This window comes from Anopheles marshallii, chromosome 3 (genome assembly GCF_943734725.1).
Source record: "Anopheles marshallii chromosome 3, idAnoMarsDA_429_01, whole genome shotgun sequence".
Taxonomy (NCBI): Eukaryota; Metazoa; Arthropoda; class Insecta; order Diptera; family Culicidae; genus Anopheles; species Anopheles marshallii.
In genome coordinates this window covers 64,896,671-64,911,177 of record NC_071327.1, presented here as the reverse complement: position 1 = coordinate 64,911,177, position 14,507 = coordinate 64,896,671, and the positions used below count along the sequence as shown (strand labels likewise).

The 14,507-nt window shown below is 40.9% G+C and overlaps 2 protein-coding genes across 2 annotated transcripts in view; one reads left to right on the top strand and one right to left on the bottom strand.

The window, feature by feature from the left end:
• Positions 1-231: 231 nt before the first annotated feature.
• Positions 232-1,071, top strand: LOC128714418 (phosphatidylinositol N-acetylglucosaminyltransferase subunit C). The gene has a single exon (XM_053809293.1). It carries the CDS (start codon positions 232-234, stop codon positions 1,069-1,071), a length of 840 nt encoding a protein of 279 aa, XP_053665268.1.
• Positions 1,072-9,259: 8,188 nt separating this feature from the next.
• Positions 9,260-14,507, bottom strand: part of LOC128715662 (potassium voltage-gated channel protein Shab) — a 38,810-nt gene continuing 33,562 nt past the window's right edge. The window contains exons 8-11 of the mRNA XM_053810572.1: positions 12,199-13,168; positions 10,740-10,900; positions 9,504-9,789; positions 9,260-9,438 (exon numbers count right to left, since the gene is read on the bottom strand). Of these exons, the coding sequence (XP_053666547.1) occupies positions 9,260-9,438; positions 9,504-9,789; positions 10,740-10,900; positions 12,199-13,168 (1,596 nt within the window). The remainder of the gene's footprint in view (positions 9,439-9,503; positions 9,790-10,739; positions 10,901-12,198; positions 13,169-14,507) is intronic.

Here is a 14,507-nt window from a genome sequence, read left to right as displayed (position 1 = left end):
GCTATGTTTGTGTTATTTTGTGTTGCAATTTTCACAAAATGCTGGATAATTTAGGTATTTATTACCTTCTGTTCTTGACTGGTGAGTCGTAAAATTAAATTGTATCTAATTGTATCTTTTTTGCTGGATCTGTTTACGCGTTTCTACCATTGTCAAAGTAACAAAAAAGAAAAGAAAACGTAAACAAACCATTCGTTCGTGCACACAGCCGCACGTAAACAAAGTGTCCTGATGGCAACTGCCTCGATCAGCCGCAAACCATGGAAGAAAAATTTATACGAAAACGCCGATTACGCGGACAATTATACGGATCCATCCTTCCTGAAGGATATGCAAACGAACCGGAATCTGAAAACATACACACCCATGGAAGCATTCGCCAGTGCTACCAGACTCAGCCAGCAGATCTCGGTCGTGACGATATTTTTGGTAATTTTCCACCATCTGTACCTGGAACGTATCGGTGCAAAGGTGCTCTTTGCACAATCGGCTGTCGGAACTATCCTGGGATACTTCGTCTACGCTGGACGTGAGATACAGCTGGCAAAGTTTGTGGAAGACTCGAAAACAGCAGTAGCAGTACTCGTGTTTGGATTCATCTTTTCACCACTGCTCCATACGCTCACCAACAGCATCAGCACGGACACAATCTTTTCGATGACTTTCTTCGTACTGGTGCTACATTTAATCTTCTTCGACTACGGTGTATCGGCGGCATTCGTTTCTAAGGCAATCTCGCTAAACGCTGCCATTTTCGGCTCTATATGTCTAGCTTCACGGCTATCCTCCGCACTGCACGCGTTCGTTCTGCTCGAAGTGGCGGCCGTATTTTTCGCGTTGGGTCCATTTTTGGTGCAGAAATTGTATAGCGTGCAATTCCTGGTGCTTTCTATAGCAGTATGCTGCTATTTCCTACAATCTATCTCCCATATTATACTGTACACGTACATTAGTACGCTGGCGTTTGTGAATCTGTTCTGTCCGTGGCTCTTTGTGCGGTTACAAAGGTACAAAAACAACATTAATGGTCCATGGGATGAAGCCATAGTTGTAGAGGAATCCGCATCTTAGAAGGTAATTCCGCAGAACGGTTTATAAAGATACAACACTAGTCGATCTACTGGATGGATCAGAGGATGTAAGGAAAAGACAGAATAAACTACGAATCTATGATTCTTACAGATACGTTTTATTCGTTAATTATCACCCTCAAGCTTTACAGCCTGGTCCGACATCGCGCGGTATTTAAGCGTTGTTATGTGTTCTGTTCGGTTTTAGTCTCCTATCTTCCTTGAACGTGTAGTTGCCTTTCTGAAACTGTGCAAACCTTTGCCGACAGGTGGTTAGCTTTATGCACTGCTCTCCGTACGCAGCTGTTAACTCCTGATGGGCATCGTTTACACTTTTCTTCATGTTGAACAGCAATATCAGAACTTCGTGTAAATGTCTCTCGTTTGGTACGAAGCCACTCATTGTTAAAGCGCCACCAAAACCCCGGATGAAAAGGGAAAATAGGTGGATATAATTCAATGCTTACTACACCGCAAAAGAAAATACCGCGTTTATAAACTGCACACTGGCATTTCGAAGGACATTTGACATAACGGTTCTTTGACAGCTAGAAAAAGGCGGGAAAACGCAGCCCGTAGCCATATTTGAAATTCAAATTCGACCGATTTCAACACGTGTTGAGCCGTAAAAAAATCTTTCTGTGTGGTATTTGCTACTAAATACGCAGCGTTAGAAGCTTTGTGAATTCTCAATAACCCAACGTAACACTACAGTCATTATACTTTGGTTTTTATTTTCTTTTATTTGAATTATCGTTTGTTCTCATTATTTCATCGAATTGTGCCACTTTTACATAATAGTTTCCCGTTTGCTCCTTTGCCCGCTCTCTTCTCAAACTCTTTCAACGCAACTAACTGCCCTTTGCCTTAGTGTTGTTTTTACTTTCGGTTTGATTGCTTGCTGAAAACATGCTGGACAGTGCTCGTTATGTTATGTTTCGTGTTATGTTTGTCTTTTCCTTTTGCTTCAAAGTTTTGTCCTCAACTTTTTATGTGAATGAGATGTTTTTTTCTCTTTTAATAATCGCATCCTGAAGCACTATTGGGTACGGAATTAAAAATATTACTAAATGTTGTTAATGTACTTATTTGCTTGTTAAACAAACGAAATGAAGCAACGATCTGTAATAAATTTACAACATTCACTCGACTTTTGATACAACTTTGCGGTTCGCTGGCCTCACTGCCAAACCATTTTTGCGTATTGCTTCGCAACTTTTCAGAGTTTAGTGTTCCTCACCGTCGTCTATCGGTTGATGTGTTTGAATGGGTATTAGTTTTGTTACCAACCATCTCGTTTTGTCTATTTCGGCTATCATACAATATGGAAAGTTGGAAAGTGCACGAAAATGTGTGTGTGTTATGCTGGTGATTAATTTATGTTTGCTCTGCCGTAATTGTATAATCCGTTCAATGTGTATCGCAAAAATGTTGTTTCGTGTACAATATAATTATCCATTTGTTTTTGCGCTTTTTAACTTCCTCCGTTGCTCAAACAGTGAAAGAAAAAGGGAAAGAGAGAAAAAGAGAAAGTGAGAGATAAGGCAAATCTCCCGGCTAGAGTTGTAAGTGAATCAGTAAGTTAAGTTAGTTAAACACTCTATACTACGGTGAGTGTAGTATTCTTTTAATTGTCGAAAAGGAATGGATGGTTATAAACAAAGGTAAAACAAATATTAGACCATCGCCAAAAGTGCGGACAATTCGAATGTTAACGGGTTGTTTGTGTTTGTACATTTGCTGAAAGATGAGTTTAAATATTTCGTACTTCAAGATTGGACTCCAACGGTTTTCTTCGTGCTGATGTACGAATGTTGTTCCTATTTCCTCGTTCTGCTTTTCTGGTTGGCCCGTTCTGCTCCCACTGGCATTCGGAACAGGCCACAAGCGCGAGATGAAGATGAGATATCCTATCTTACAGTGGGTACGCGAGTCGCTTTGCTTTCTTCTACAAGTATTCATAAACGGAGACACAAATTTGCCTAAACGTTCAAACTTGGGTTTAAATCGTAATTTTGACTTTGCTGTGTGACCATTTTGCTTAATATGTATTCCACTTTGCCGACAAATAGGTTGAATTTGGATGTAGCTTTTTCCGTAGCAATTCGATTCAAAACGTGTGTTTTTTTTATACAACTTTTTGTTTTGTGTTTCTTTTTTGGAAAACTAGGACATTGGTAGACCGCGCTCGTTTTTTTTTGTTGGTTTCCTTCGTTTTATTTTTCTAATGTTGGTTTGCACTATCTTCCCTTCCGACGCTTCGACCCGAAAGCGTAAACAACTCCTTTCATTGTTTTGTGTGTGTTCGATGAATTAAGCAATGAATGCACATGATGATGATGAACCAAATTCGTTTGCATGCAAAACAATTAAACCGAGTTATCTTTCTTTGCTTCAAGAACGTAAACTTAAACGACACCCATACAGTAAATAAAAACCTTTTTCTTTTTGTTTATTTGCCTCCAGTGTAGATTGAACTCATGTTCTTTTATATTTGTAGCGTAATAAAAATATAATAAAACCACGACGGTACAACTAAGTAACATTTCGTCCTTTGACTACCCTAGCACCTTCCACACCCAAAAACCGAACGGAAAGTCGGAAAGTAAACAAATAAAATTACATACGATAACATCACTATTTAGCTGCTGCCATTTTAAAAATTGACTAGAACAGGACTAGAGCGGGAGTGTGTGTGTGTGAGCGAGAGAGAAAGATGGGAGTGAACTGAAATGGCGCCATATTTCGCTTGGCTAGTGCGAATGTACCAGGGGACGACTAAAACAATGCGAATGAACAGGGAAGAAAAGCGAATGCGGTGCCACCATTAAGCTGTCAAAATGACCTGTCAGATACTAATGCTGGTAGTGGTTACAGTGATGGCAGGCGGTGTGAAGGGTAACATTAAGAACATTGTACGTGCAGAATGTCCCATCCAGATTCTATTGCTAGCGAAACGGTGGTAAAGAATAGCAAACTGTTATAGTAGTGGTAGAAGTAGTTGTAGTAGTAGTTTGCAATTAGTATATTACTAGTAACAGCGATACGGGGATATGGGTTGTAGTATTACCGAACTGAGCGTTGTTACCGTTCTCGCTTAAGAAGGGGTTTGTTTGGCGAGCATAATAATGGTGGCCGTCACACTCGTTTCCGATTAGGGGGATGATTACGTGTGCATGATATCCTAACTTCCTAGTCGTAACGATAGAGACTTAGCATTGTACACGTTCTTACACAGTTACGTTTCTCTATGTATATGTATATCTATACGTATGTATATATATATAAGAGTATAATTTAATGTAACATTTTTATTAATTATCTATTTTTTGCTAACACTCCCGCGCTACTGCCCGGCTTGCCTTTCGTACGCTCTCCCAAACATTACCCATGTACCATGCTGGTTGTGTTGTGATTTATAACCGCCCTCATTCTGTAATTTTGTGTGTTTTTTTGTTGCTTTTTTCCTGCTTTTGTATGCACTAGTATGTATTTATGTTTTCTTTCTCCTCTCTCCCTTTGTTACCAAATCATTATGCGATTGCAATTTGTGCTACAGACGTGTGTGTGTGTGTATGGTATATGTGTGTGTTTGTGTCCTTTACTACATATGTTTTGTTTGGTTGTGAGTGTATCGTTTTGTTTGTTGGTTTGTTTGGTTTTCTTTATATTCGGTCTGCTCCTTTGTCGTTTCGGTAATTGTATATATGTATATATCTATATAATGTAATGTCTTCATATAGAAAATATTTTAAAAAGCACGTGTTTCAATTTTCTTGTTTTAATAATTCAATGTTAACGTATTACGTCCATCTTTGCTTATCCATCCATAAACACCCTTGTAATAACATCTCGCACACACATCGTTTTCGCTTTATCTTTCTCTCTCTCTCTCTCTCTCTCTCTCTCTCTCTCATCCGTACTTTTCTTTTGTGTTTTCTTTCTCTCAATCTCGTTTTATTCACTTTGTTTGCATATTCCTTTCGCATTACTATACACGCACACTCACTTCTCGCTTTTGTTGATTTATATTATGATGTTGCATTGTTTTTGTTCCTTTCTTTTCTTCTTCACTGTACGCTTGTTTCACAGTTTCATACAACACCTTCTTTAAACTGTTCTAGTATTTTTCTTCTTCTTTTGTTTGCGCGCGTGTGTGTATTATTTTTCATTTATTTAAATCACAGATATAAGCCATTCTCTTATTTATAATAATTACGTTTGTTTTGTTGTATGAGTGTGTGTGTGTGTTTTTTTTTGGTTTTTCCTTCTATGTTTTGTAAGTGAGTAGTGATGTAGATGAAACAGACGTTCAACTTTCTGCTGTGCAGTAAGCGTCTGTTGCTTATTGTGAGTGCGCGTGTTTTGTATTGTTGAGTTTATTCAATTTGTTCTCCACTTTTGTATTTCGATGTGCGATTTTGCTCGGTTTAAGTAATGCGTTTTGTGTTTTTTTATGTTTCTTTTTTCGGGTTTTTATGCATTATTGTGGACTGTTAATGCTAATGTTAGGCAAGCATATTGCAGCACGCTTCGGTTTGAGCGTTAGTTATACGTTTTTCTTTTGTAATGAAACAATTTACGCAATTTTTGTGTGTTTGTGTGTGTGTGTGTGTGTGTGTAATGTGTTTTCTTCTTTACCTTTCCCTTCCGTATTCTCTTTTATAAGTACTATGTGCTTTCGTTTGGTTTGTTTGTTTATCATATTAGTATTCCGATTTGTTTGTTAGCTTGGCTACTACGCAAAACGTACACAGCAACATCGCATTAGCCTGAAAGAACATTTATGTAAGGTATAATAGGCGGTACGTAACGTTCGTTCTTGGCTTTAATCGAAGAAAACTCAAGCACACGACGGTATCCTAAAAGTGCGTTTGTATAGCAAAGCCGATCTACAGCAGCATCGCTTCCCTTTCGTTCCGCACCAGATAGTTAACGGCTATATTAGTCAAAAGGAGAAGGGTAAGTTGGGTTAGTGTTGTTGATGCTGATCTCTGTCTCGTTCAGCTAGCGTTCGCGCATCAACTGCCGAGCGCATCGCGGTTTAAGAATGGAAAACAGTAAAATTGTGTACTCTGGTTTTGTACACTTGCTTAGTAATTTCGATTGTTTGCAAGTGTTCCTCCCTTGCTGCGATGAATGGCTATAGAAAATTGGGTGTAGAGTGTACGTGATAAGATTGTATTGCTTTCGATTGTAAGCTGTAGATTAAGTACTCCGTTACGCGACGTTTATTCCCTTTTCCCGTTTGCTCGGACTTACACGGTAAAGGCCGTGTATGTGTAAATGTTTTCCTATCGCGTGAAAGATGCAGCATAACATTGGACACTTCCACGCACAACCGAACCGGGGTTGGTGGAATTTTTCGTCAATTTCGCGGGACCATAGGTAGATAAATATGCTTCTCAGCTTCGTTTTGGTTGCGCGCCGAAAATGAATAGCTTGATTGTCCTATGTAATCGAAAATATTGTTCGCTTGTTGAGGGTTAGTATACGGGTTTTGAGGTTTCTTCAGCCTAATTGTCGATCGATTAGTGTGTCGATTGTTAATTTCACTCGTACTGTACGAAACGCCTCCGAATATGCCGAGAAGCGCATGGAATAGTTAGAAAACTTTAGAAACGGTGGCAACGATAACAGTAAGCTGCGGTGCCCGAGAAAACAAAGGGTTCCCCGCTGTGTTTGGTGAGGTGTGGGATTTGCTATGATAGACAGTAAACGGGAACCTGGCCCGAAAAAGGTATGACACCAATGAAGGAAAAACCAAACAAAATTCAACAGGGAGGTTTTAAAAATTCTAGCCCCCCCCCCCCCCCTTTGCCGAAGATTTGCTGTTTAGAAAAATTTGGAGAAGGAAACGCTCTGGATGGAACTGGTCGATCACTCGATTTAGTTTGTTTTGTTTTTTTTTTGTTGTAGATTGTATCAAGTTCATAATCTCCTGTAATGTAGAGTTTCACGGTGGCGGCGTTGGTTGCGAGTCCTCGCTGTCATGTAGGTAAGTGTGGGTGTGAGGGTGTGTGTGTGTGTGTTTAAAATATCACCTCCAAAGGGAAGGCTTGCTGCATACTTTGCGTTGGCATTTGCGGCGGGAAGCTGTGTGTAGAGTGTATGCGAGACTGTATTTGGTATATATATATATATACTGGACAGGACTGTTTGCTGAGCGTTTCGCACTCGAATATGCTCACCCGACCCCCGAATGCCATTCGTCAATGTGTCAGTCGAGGTTTGTTGCGATTTCTGTAGCTTAAAAGTAAGCACCTTACTTAGTAATGTAACTCTATCGCCTTTTTGCTTTTGCTGTCGCTTCGTGTGGTGGCCACGGCGCATACCAACAACGTATCCCTTACCTAGTAAAAGCCTTTTAAAGTTGTTTTTTTTTTCAAATCAGTAAAAAGAGAACCCCTTTTAAACATTCAGTGCATTTGGTTACAGTGTAGGTAATGTTGTCCCTTTTTTGTGTTTTGTTTCGGTGAACGTGAACGTTTGTTTTTTCCTTTTTGCCTCTGGTTTGCTATCTGCTCGTTATGCGGTTTTTCTAGCACGTGATGGTGTACTATGTACAGAAGTGGTATAATCTTTGGTTTCTTATACAGCTCCGAGTTGTCACAGGTGTTACTACTAAGATTGCTACTGATCCACAGCTAAAATGTAACGCTACCACACATACAAAGTTAAGCTACAGCCGTAATGGTCCACACAGCCCCGTTCGGACACATGCTAACAATATCGCTCCGCAAACTGTGACGGTGGTGACACGGCTGCATTCCCCGCTCAACCCGAACTTACCCTAACGCGGCTAAACGTTTTATGCGTTACGATTACGGTCAAACGTCTACTAGATATCGCGGATGGAGGGCAGTATTTGCTTTTCCGGTTTTTTTGGTTTCATTTGTTTGTGCCACGGACGATCGCCGCTGCGCATCGAGGTGCATACCTCGTTCTCGTCGGTTCGTGTCGATTCATTTATACACTTTAGCGCTGCCTTATTCGCCGTTCACTACACTAAAGGATGGTCGATGGCGCGTTGTTTGCGGATGTCTTCTATGATTTGATAATTCTAGACTGACGCGTTGAGGTGACTGTGACCGATGAATGCCATCTGCTAGTAACTCTTTATGCCCTTAGTAGTCCTTCTTTTGGGTGGGGCTACTGTCGAGGAATTGTTGTAGTGATCACTCAGCTCACTAGCCAGCCAGTTCGATGATATTGTTTTTGCCATCTAGGGTTTGTTCACGAACCAGTTCGTTATTCGCCTAGCATGTTTTGTCCGTCAGAAGACGGGTTTTCCTGAAAATTGATCGATAAAACAATCGTTAGTTTAATGGTGTTATGGCAAGTATTGAATGACACTTTATTTGTATTAAGGAGATTCGTCAATCTTTGCGGCATTTCTATAGGTTAGGTTTAGGTTAGGTAACTTGACAATTTAACAATTTGATGAATAATTTTGCTAGACTTTAAATAGAGCAATTCAGCTGAAATGTTGGATTTAGAAATACTTTCTAATTTTAAGTTAAAGATGTTATTAAAGGCAGATAATTTCTGCTAAATAATGGGACCAACAATACCTATGATATTTCAAATGCAAGAGCTTTACAGTTGAAGCTTATAGATAAAAATTTGTAAAATCAATAACCTTTGTGGATTCACGAATTTTTAGAGATCAATGTATTTTTAGAGAACCATAAATCTAATCTATAGACATTCAAGGATCTTCAGAATGTTTAGAAATTCGTTAATTTAATGAAAGTCGACATAGAATTCGAATGATTTTCAAATCAGTATTTTAAGAGATTTAAGAAACTTGAGAGATCCTTGAATCTTTCAGAATTCAAGAACCTTTAGTACCTGTAGCTGTTCATGAAACTTTTCAAAGTCGAATCATGGTGCGAATGATGCTTCTATTCAAATCCGTAATTTTCCAGAGTTTCATGAAGCTTCAGAGATCAGCAAATGTTTTAAATAATCATTAAGCTTCAGAGATTCTCTTGGATTCATTAGAAATTCATTGATCTTTCCAGACTTAAAACTCGAAGGACTCTTCGCTTCAGATTAAGATCATCTTGAGAGATTAATGCTTTTTTTGAGAGTTCACCCACTGTTCGAATACCTTTTCATGGAAGGTTTACCGTGGATGGCTAAAAAATATTTGATAAAATTCTACGAATGCGATGATATACCTGCTACGAAGATGACGCTCCGTACCCACTGCTACCACCGTGATTTTCAACCGAGTTGCCCCTGCTAGTGGTTGTTTTGCTTTCGTCACTCGACGTTAGACTGCTACCGGCGAACGATGCCTTATCCTTATTACTATTGCTGTTACTAGCGGCAAGATATGTTGAGAATGCTGTTTCCGATTCTGCAATACAACGAAAGGGTTATTGCTGGACCACGGACCAATAAACAGCCGGCGCGGTTCAATACCTGTGCTACTTTCTCTAGTACCAGAGTCCAACCGCCGGTCACCGGTGAGATGATCGACGTACGTACCGATCCCGACACCACGCGTCAGCTGTGGTTTGGTTTGCCGAGTGACCTCCTCCTGTGAGTAGCGCGGCTGGGAGAACTTGCTCGCCGCCAGCGGTTTGGCAGTGGCCCCTAGCGAGGCCGGTGTCGATCGTTGGTGCGTAAGCCGGTGCCGCTGTACGAGCGGCGTAATGGATGTTGCAATCATCGTGCTTCCGGAGTAATCAGTATTTGAGTCGCTCCCCTAGACAAACGCAGAGGCAGAGATTAATCGATGGGGGTGGTTGACTGATGCCGTGTACCTTCTTCACTTTTGTTAATGTAGCAACTATCGGTAACGCGGAAACTATCGAGCAAAGTACGAGCAGCTCTCTAGCGATCGTGCTCGATCGTTCCGGCACTTGCTAAACGTACAGCTAAACAGCTAAACAGAGTAACTAACGAACAAACGAACACAGCAACAACGAGGAAACGAGGGATTCACATTTACAGGAAGCGTATTGCTCAGTAACGACGTACAACGATAAATGAAGATCAAAGGGATATCTCTCACAATCTCAACATGATAGAAGTTGTCGAACTTATAGAGAAAATTTTACAACAATACAATGTATGTACAAAAAAAAAGGCAATCATCTATCTACAAAATTCATTTATAATACAAACAAATGGCAAATCGATCTAAAAAAAAAATGCTACAAAATTCCATAACAAAACAGGCATTTTTTTACAGTGCTGTTTCGAAAAACGGAATATTAAACATCAATGCTACCGAAACGAGGAACTTGCCATTAGATGCAAAAGACGCGGGGGACATGGTTTAGGCACTTTAGGCCTGGTACGTTTTTGTTGTTCGAATTAATCGGTTGAGATTTAACGAGAGATACGGATAGCAAAGAGCCAGACACGCAGAGAGAAGAGACATAAAGCGGAGCAAAGATTTGAACGCCAAACAAATGGGGTTCCGGTTAGGTTAAGGCTAATAGTGGTTAGTGTACAGGCGTACGAAAGAGAGAGAAAAAAAAACATTGGAACTAGAACGAGTAAAAACCGAAAACAAAAACAAAACAAAAAAAAAAGGAAACCCAAAAGAAGGAACCTAAAACGTGTTTAAGAGTAATATTCAAAACCAGAAACGGAACGGCAAAGTAAAAATGTTCATTCAAAACAAATAGAGTCAAAATGCAAATTTACCATGTTGGCACCATTATCCGAGATCCCGGAGCCGGACATATTGTCTGCCAGGAGCCGTTCACTCTCCGGATCGGACAACAGACGCGACGCTTCGGATTTGTTTTTAAGGATCGATTTCGATCTTCGATGTGTTTCTAATTGAGGTGACGTTTCTAGCGAATCTATGGATACGGAGGACAATTTAGTATCAGCATTTGCATCAGCGGTGTGGACCGAACTAGGTGTTGGATGGCGTTATTGCAATCGGTTTACGGTATTGCGATTTTGTTAATGCCCATTTTTGGTGCATTTCGGAACGTGTGGGTTACGGAGGGAAGGAGGAGGGGGATGGGGGGGGGGGGGGGGGTGGAATGGCATATATAATTCTGCATGCGGTAGAGATATTCGTTAGGCTGCGACTCCATACTTGACATGTTTCCCGTTTTGTCGATGTTAGATAGAATGGCAATATGTTATTTCAATGTGTTTTGTATTGGATGTATTAGCTTCTTCAGTATCCTTGTGGATGGAATGTTACACGAGTCTGTCTATTGCATAATATGTTTATGTTGTAGATCAAACCGAATGCGAATGGCAACGAATGGATATGAAATAATATAAAGAACTAATTTTTTTTCCCTAGCATTATAATTATAGCAAACGATTCAGAGTTAATAAGCTAGCATGTAATTGGAGCAAATAAATAACAATACGCAACTTTCGCATTGATTGATGTACTCAGACATCTTCCTTCATCACTCCTCTTTAAGAGAGATAACGATGAAAAACTAACACTTAGTACAAAGCAATAATAATACAGGCTGGTAGGGTTTGTTCACCCTCCACCATGGAAGCATTAACATTAACAACGTAAAATAACGAATAAACAGTCGAACGATATAACTCTATCCCAAAATCTATCTTTGTTGTTGAAAAGGAGCAGGTTTGATGGTCGAATTCATTGTCCAAGGCTATGTAATTTCAAAACCATAGCTATTAAATCATGTTTCTTTAGTTGCTTTTGCGTTACTCCAATTCAAAGCAAACGATAACAATGGTGTATAGTGTGAAACGAAACAAAAAAAAAAACAGACACAAAACATGTAATGTAGAGAGTAACATCGAACTGTAATGGAGGAATGTTTTGGGTGTGAGTTTAATGGAATGTTAAGCATTTGAATGAGCATCGCCAATCCCAAAGCGTATGGAAGTTGTTTCGAAAGGATTCGGAAAAAGCTTTTTTTTTTATTTCATTCGCTTTGTGATTGGAGTCGCTTTGAAATGTTTGAAAGTTTGTAAGTGTTGTTATTTGACTTCGTATGAGGTAAGCATGTAAAGAAGTGTGTTCTGTAGGGAACGGTAAGTGTGGGTCGAAATAGAATGAAACAATGAGCGTTGAGTAGTTGGACGTGGTACAACCGTGTGTAAAAAAAAAACGAAGGAAAGCATAGTTCTGGTACGCTTCCTCTGCTCCGCTTACCTTTCGGTGCCGGATTCGGTATACCGAACAGATGTTGATTGATCAGCTTGGTCGCCGAGGCAAGGCTTTTGGCCGGCATGAACGAGGAACGGCGCGACTTTTTGCTGCCGGACCCGCTGGTACTACTGCCACCGCCGGTCGCACCCGCCTCGTCCAGGCTTTCGATCGATGACTTCAGGTTTTCGAAGCGCGTCTTCGGTCTGGCCGCGGCTACCGCCGCCAGCGCTGTGGAGGTGGAGGCGGAACTCTGCTGGAAGCGGGTCTTGCGGTGCTTGGGCACGGGCGTCTCGTTCAGACTGACGTGACTGCCCCGATCCGTCGCATCGAACGGCGCCTGGAACTGGCGGTACTCGTCGTCCATCGGACTGGCGCCCAAGCTGCGCAACGCCGTATCTCCGGAAGCACTTTTCTTCACCTGCGATCGCGGCCCGGCCGCCGGTCGCTGCTGCAGCAGTAGTAGCTGCTGCTGTTGATGCTGCAGCTGCTGCTTCTGCTGCGAGTCTTTCTCTAGCGGGTTTATGTACAAATTGTTCGTATCTAACGTATCTAAATCGAATGACATATCTACAATGTCCGACGTTAGGTCGGCCTGCGACAGGAATGGATGCGTTTGACAGCTAGCGTACGTGTCGGAACTGTCGACGCTAGCCAGATCACCGTTGTTGCTGTTGCTGTTGATGAAGGTACCACCGCCACCGCCGGTCCCACCACCCATACCGTTTCCACCATTGTTGCCACCGTTGCTTCCATTGCCACCGTTGGCCGCACTGCCGTTCGCGGGATGCTTGATCGGGGTGTCCATGTACGGGTAGGGGTAGGAGATCGTGCTCGGCCCGAACTGGTTCGGCGTTGCAATGCAGTTGTTGTTCATGCTGTTTTTCAGCATCCGCATCTCCATGCAAACGGTCGTATGGAAGTCGGACGTTGGAAGCGGCATCAGTCCTTCGGCATCGATGAACTCTTTGTACTCCTGGCGTTGGTCCAACCGCGCGCGAAGTGACCAGACGTAGAAAAGAGAGTTAGCAGAAGAAAAGTGATTATTAACCTAAATAACAATGTGCTACTGGCCGGGTAGTACTCCTAGAGGGAAAACCATCATGAAAATAGTCTCTTTAAACTGGTATTCAAAGTATTAAAAGTTTAAAATTTATCATGATGATTTTTCCAATAAGAAAAAAAAACATATTAAAGCACAAAACCACATATAAAAACACACACACGCACGCGCAACACAAAAATGGACCTTGCTGTAAAAGATCACTTTAAGGAAAACTTCAAACAAAAGACAAAACGAACGCGACACAGAAGAAAAGAAACAACCGGGCTCCGTCCGGTTGCCATTGTATATCTACAAAGTTTTTATGTTTATACCCAAAATTAGCCATCTGAACAGGGTTTTTTAGGGGGACTAGGAGTTGATCAATTCGGTAAAGAAAAACCAGTAACTCTCACAAAGACGCACACGATCACGCACATGTAGTTGAAGGATGGTCCGTTAGCTTATTAATATAATATCCGAATTAATTGGAAATTTGAAGTATTTCGGAAGATGATGAACATTGGGGCATGTTTTGGACAGGAAAATGGGTTTCGTGACGACAGACGAAGAATATTTACATAATGTTCAGGGACGTAATGAGGAAAGGTTTGGTTTTCAAACGCTTTTTGCCTACCCTTAGGCGTTTTTTAGCTGAAACGCCTAAATTTCTGCAATATGCTTTACACATGCCGCTTGACAAGGTATGGCTAGGTACGGGCGGTGTTGTTTTTGTACAGAATCTACAAGACTTATTGTACATTGTTAGGATTTTTTTGCAAAAGTGTGAAATACTACACAATTAAGGTTAGTTTACACATATATACAGCAATATTTTCAACAGTATCAACAAATAACGGGCGAAAGAGCATCACTAAACACGTCTTGTTTTTGTCAAGAACCAATCCAAAATATCGTCACACTAACGCGAAGAGTTGTTGGTGTGCGATACACAGGATACAAAGGAAAAAAACAAGCAGTATTAAAATAAATAGACTATTCGCTTCTCTATGTGTGCCACTTCCGCTACATAATGTGTTGAAAAACGATCCGGAATGGTAGGAAATATGATGCATGAGCAGCGATTAGCATATTTTATCGATAAATCTTGCTTTTTTGTCTAAAATGTACGATTTCGAAATTACAACATCCGATCGGAAACGGACCGGAAGCCGAAAACCGGAAAACGTTGGTTCAATATTTGTTTTCCGTTAACAAATGAATGAAACATAAGGCGGAATGATGATGATTGCTTGAATGGTTCTTAGCGGCG